This window comes from Poecilia formosa, unplaced genomic scaffold (genome assembly GCF_000485575.1).
Source record: "Poecilia formosa unplaced genomic scaffold, Poecilia_formosa-5.1.2 Scaffold19, whole genome shotgun sequence".
Lineage (NCBI taxonomy): Eukaryota > Metazoa > Chordata > Actinopteri > Cyprinodontiformes > Poeciliidae > Poecilia > Poecilia formosa.
Genome location: NW_006799958.1, coordinates 1,928,751 through 1,934,268, shown reverse-complemented (window position 1 = coordinate 1,934,268; position 5,518 = coordinate 1,928,751). Strand labels below are relative to the sequence as shown.

Genomic DNA, 5,518 nt, shown 5'->3' with positions numbered 1-5,518 from the left:
TCTGCCATTCAGGGTCGTCTGCTGCTGTAAAATATATATACACTAGATGAATATACACTATACTGTCTATATTTTTTTATTTAACTTTTTCTTTTTCAAATTTGTTCAAAATAGGAATTTTGAACTAATACTCTTGGACTTCCTGCCCGTTTGGGGCTTAAATGTAACCTGACAAAAAGGCCCTTTTCTCTTAACCACACTTGACATATAGCTAATAGAGATGTGTGTGATATTTGCAATAAATTAGAAAATATTTCTCAACTACTCACCTAAACCGACTAATACAAACAATAAGAGCAAAATCTGAGATGCTTAAAACAACTGGGGTGGGACAACCAAAGCCAGATGAGGACTTAAGTTTATCGTGCCGCCACATGTGGTACCACAAACACACAAAAAATGAATAACATCCAAAGCTGTTACATCATGTCTTTATAACCTTAAAATACATCTATTTTAAGAGTTTTGTGCACATCTTTACTGAGGGTGCACAACCATTTTTAAAGCTCTCTAGTATTTCGTACCAGCTTCGCAAGTGTAAAATCAACAATTTAATGAAGATTGTTTTTTTAAATTAAGATGTATTTTTTCAAACAATTGTTAACATTGGAATAATACAAGAAAACTGCCTGAAATACATAGGAAGACCTAACTTACATTAACATTAGCTGTTTGGTTAGTTTCAAGCTTATTTTGAAAAGGACAGTCTGTTTATTTGAGCTCCAGTCTTACATGACATTTATTAAATCAGTCTGCCTCTCGACCAGAAAACCAAAGTACCACTTCGGTCTCACTCAGTCGTACTGCTTCTTAGCGTTTCCCCTGATCCGTTACCACAACACACCGCAAGCTCCAGCAGATGGTAATATGGGACTTTTCACCAATTTGGCTTACTTAGCGCTTCCTCTTCGTTCTCTTTCATATTGTACTGCTGCCATCTTGTGGTACAGATTAGATATTACAGGCTAATTCTTATTGGTAAAAATAGTTGTTTTTCAGTCTGAGTCTTAATGTTAATATGTTAATATGAACATACTTGAAACATTAACTTATCTCATAATATACTGCATATTGTGCAAAACAGAAGCAGACAACATGGTGCCAAAAAAATTGAAAATAGATTATGTAAAAATAATTACATTTGAATATGTAGTTCAAGCTTACATATTTAAATAAATAAATAAATAAATAAATAAATAAATAAATAAATAAATAAATCTAAATCTATTTTTAAAATCTGTGCGAAAGCTGTTTCCACCCCCAGAAGTTGCAGAATGTCCACTTGAATCTTATTGATTATCGTTTTGTATGAAAACTCTATCGGTCTTTTACTTAAGTTGTTTTCAAACTACGGAATCGCTTCAAAATTTTCGGTAAAGGCAGAGTAGGGAAAATTATACAGATTTTTCCTTTTTTTAATAAACATATATGTGTCTTTAAAAAAAGAAATTAAACCGTAATAATTCATATTTAGCTAAATAGCGAGGTTCATCTTCTTTATTTGCTTCATTTAGGTGAAACTTGATTCCAACAACAGCTAGTGAAATGTGCGTCACTACATTTCCCATGAGCCCCTTTCGGTGATTTCTCCGGAAGAAAACCTCCGCATTTTACTTTGCACTTCCTCTTTCCGTCAGCGGAGTTTAGGTAGGACTGATACTTTATGGTCCCCGTCTTGAAATCTTGTATAAATCTTGATTTTACTGGCTCATCCACCTTAAATTAATACATATAAAACTATAAACTATGTATAAGGATGTGACCCGTGTTGTATTTCAATAGTAGAGTGGTTTTCAAAGTATTTATTTATGTTTTGTTGCCTCTTGGTGACATGGCGCTGCAGTAGCGGTGTGATATTAGCTAGGAGGCCGGTAAGCGCTGGTGTCAAAGCGCTATTGGGGCTTCGTGTAAATCTGTGCTAATGGCGAAAGGTTATTAAAATCGCTCTTATGTGCGAAATGTGGAAGCAGCAGCTCTGAACACTAAGAGCCGCGTACAGCTTCAGAATGACACTGACTTTGTGCGGCTAGCTGCCAGGCTAACAGTTGTATGAAAAGCAGAGGGTTTGTTGTAAACATTTAATTAGTGAACACAGTTTTATTAAGACAAAACATTAAGTTTATGTTTGTCTGTATGATAAAACAGGTTTGAATCTTTTCTAAAAGTGTCAGGGTTTTCATAATGGTTTCTTCAAAACTGTTGAATTAATAGGTCACTGCATATATAATTACATCTTTTACTGCCTAACGTTATTTACATTCACTGCCACAATGATTGAGAGAGACGCCTAATGATTTGTGTTTCAGTTCAAGATGGGACGTGTGATCAGGGGACAGAGAAAAGGTGCAGGCTCTGTTTTCAGAGCCCACGTCAAGCACAGGAAAGGTGCTGCTAAACTCCGTCAGGTCGACTTCGCTGAACGCCATGGCTACATCAAGGGCATCGTGAAGGTAAGCAGTGACTATCAGCAGATTGCGGTTGTCCTTGTTGCAAGGTTGGAAGTGTCAATATGTCCGCAACCCTCATCCAGGACATCATCCACGACCCCGGCCGTGGCGCCCCCCTGGCCAAAGTGGCCTTCCGTGACCCGTATCGGTTCAAGAAGAGAACCGAGCTCTTCATCGCTGCTGAGGGTATCCACACCGGACAGTTCATCTACTGTGGCAAGAAGGGTAAGGACCGACAGCCGTCATCAGTGTTTAAGCTGTTGCGTGAGTGTACGTGGTTTATTCGTTGTTGTTGTTGTTTTTGAGGTTGCATTAAAAAGACAATCAGGTTTTGTTGCGAACGGTTCCAAATTCAGATGCACCAATCAAATATTCCACAACTGATTGTCACTTTAAATCTCAGTGTAGTTGTGAAAAGTTTTTCACCATTCCACGTATGGAAATTTAAATGTTTAGGGGAAGGTATTAGGAGAGCACTGTATGTGTTTTCAAAATTGACAGAAACATTGAATATGATGAAAAAAAAAATGTTTTAAGTCAACCGAATACTTTATTTTTAGCATCCTGTGCATGATAACCAGCTTTACAATAAAACGGGAAGTTTTGTAGGGATTACAGCAGAAGCTTATTGATTTGAAAAAGAAATAAAAGCAAATTACAATGGCAGTGTGTATCTAGAATGGGAGTTAATTGGAAAAGATTGTTCTGTTTAGTTCAAAATAAAATAGTAAAGCAGTAGGGGAAGGATTGCTCCCAAAGTACACGATCTTGCCCTTTTATTATGAAAATTTCATCATTTAGCTGTCTGAAGTTAAATGAAAATTAAATGTAAAACATAAAATTACCTATGTGGGTTAGCGCATCAAAACTAAAAAAAACAAAACAAAAACCATCCAACTAAGTGAGAGTGATTAATAAAACATGTAAAGGTTTGGGTCATACACTTTGAAGTTCATTTATTATAGTCTTTAGAAAAACTGTGGGTCAAAAGAAGTTTCCACAGACCTCAAAGAAAACTGGACTTTAATACTTCGCCATTCGAAATGATAAAGTATGTGTGTTAGCTTCTCTGATGTTTTGAATGTGGGTGCCTTTAGATTTTATTATTATTAGTGAAAGTGGCTGATGCTCTTGTAACAAATGTTTCTGCTACTTCAGTGATGAATATTCCTGATAACGGTCCCATCTCAGTCTGTTTTTAATTTTACACAGTAGTTTTCTTCCCCACATTTTCTGCGTAAAATATGAATTTTTTTTAAAATTGGGAACCCAATTTTATAAGTCCACTGTCACAGTGTTGCAATAGCAAAAATGAGAATTATTATGAAGCGTGATTGTGATTTAAAAAAAGAAAAACTTTACATCAAAATCCAATTCACATTGAATATGTACTGTTTAGTTGATTCTCCTTAATATTAGAAGCAAATCGGAATCTACAGCAGAAATCATCATTAAATTTCTATGAAAAAACTTGTAGAATGAGTTGCGATGTTTAATTTCCCTCTGGGATTAATAAAGTATCTTTGAAATGAAGGATAAACATTCACCAGATTATTGGCTAAGAATAATAAAGGAAATAATTCACCAGATTATTGTCTTGAAGCAAGGAGAACTTCTTTTGTTCCAGACTGTTTTTGTGCTGATCAGAAAGACGACGCTTACATTCAGATTTAAAGCGGCCGTCTCTTCGTCCTCTGCTCCGCAGCTCAGCTGAACATCGGTAACGTTCTTCCCGTCGGCACCATGCCTGAGGGAACCATCATCTGCTGCCTGGAGGAGAAGCCCGGCGACAGAGGCAAGCTGGCCCGCGCCTCAGGAAACTACGCCACCGTCATCTCCCACAACCCAGAGACCAAGAAATCCAGAGTCAAGCTGCCCTCCGGCGCCAAGAAGGTCATCTCTTCTGCCAACAGAGCCGTCGTCGGTGAGGACGCTGTCATGTTTTTTTGTTTGTTTGTTGGCGTTTGGTGACGCTGCCGCCACTGAAGGTAACTGAAATCCTCCTTCTCCTCCTCCGCTGCTGCTGCGTTCAAGGTGTCGTTGCTGGAGGCGGTCGTATCGACAAGCCCATCCTGAAGGCCGGCCGCGCCTACCACAAGTACAAGGCCAAGAGGAACTGCTGGCCTCGTGTCCGTGGTGTGGCTATGAACGTAAGTGAACCTGGGGACGCAGCCTGGCTGCACTGTGCGAAAAACCCAAGGAGTAGAACTGGAAGGGGCTTCAGGTGCATTTATGTCGCCTTTAGCTGGGAAGTTATTTCAGTTTTAACTGTTGTGCTCAGTAATCCGACACAAATGAAGGTAAAACTAAAGTTAAAGCAGTCAAAGGAGTAGATGGTTAACCTTAAATGACTTCTTGGAGATAAAGTATGCTACATCTTCGTTTTCAAAAACTCACTAAAGGTTGAACTGTTTGTTGAGCTTTTTTTCCCTCTGCTCTCTGTGCAGCCTGTTGAGCATCCCTTCGGTGGTGGTAACCATCAGCACATTGGCAAACCCTCAACGATCAGGAGGGACGCACCTGCTGGTCGCAAGGTCGGTCTTATCGCTGCCCGTCGTACAGGCAGACTGCGTGGAACAAAGACCGTCCAGGAAAAGGAGAACTAAATGTGACCCTCTTGTTAATAAAACATGTTCCAAAATCACCATTTTCCTGTGTTTCTGAGTTTTATGTAGTAAAAAGTGTCTGAGAAATCCGACTACCTCAAGGGAGTGAAATAATCAAACAGATGAACTAGAATTTTGTTGTTTTTATGAAAAATGAATAGTTCTATTAACGATCTTAACTGTTGGAAGTACTTTTTCTACAACTTTCTTGTGGTACATTACGAAAAAGTATAGAAAAATACTTTTACTAAAGGATATAAATTTGATTTATGCCATCTTGAATCAAAGTTTTAAACTAGGTGCAGTTTGGATGCAAATAAAGAACAAATTATATTCACAGATTGCCATCTATGCGTTTTAAAGGAAGGCTGAGTGGAAGGAAAAACTAGCTGAAAAAAGTGCAAAAGCAAGGATTGTGAAGCAAAGCCTATTTGAGTTTAGAAGAGAACTGCAGCTGGAGTTACC

The 5,518-nt window shown here is 38.3% G+C and overlaps 1 protein-coding gene across 1 annotated transcript; it reads left to right on the top strand.

The window, feature by feature from the left end:
• Positions 1–1,618: 1,618 nt before the first annotated feature.
• Positions 1,619–5,094, top strand: rpl8 (ribosomal protein L8). The gene is made up of 6 exons (XM_007547216.2): positions 1,619–1,647; positions 2,307–2,450; positions 2,531–2,672; positions 4,153–4,371; positions 4,482–4,597; positions 4,895–5,094. The coding sequence occupies exons 2-6, from the start codon at positions 2,313–2,315 to the stop codon at positions 5,051–5,053; spliced, it is 774 nt and encodes a 257-aa protein (XP_007547278.1). The 5' UTR covers positions 1,619–1,647; positions 2,307–2,312; the 3' UTR covers positions 5,054–5,094.
• Positions 5,095–5,518: the final 424 nt, after the last annotated feature.

What these genes read in the sequence shown, in the direction of transcription:
- rpl8 (XM_007547216.2), top strand. Translation starts at nt 2,313, where the DNA reads ATGGGACGTGTGATCAGGGGACAGAGAAAAGGTGCAGGCTCTGTTTTC. An exon ending in ACATCAAGGGCATCGTGAAG is followed by an intron (nt 2,451 to 2,530) that starts GTAAGCAGTGAC and finishes ACCCTCATCCAG; the next exon opens with GACATCATCCACGACCCCGG. An exon ending in CATCTACTGTGGCAAGAAGG is followed by an intron (nt 2,673 to 4,152) that starts GTAAGGACCGAC and finishes TCTGCTCCGCAG; the next exon opens with CTCAGCTGAACATCGGTAAC.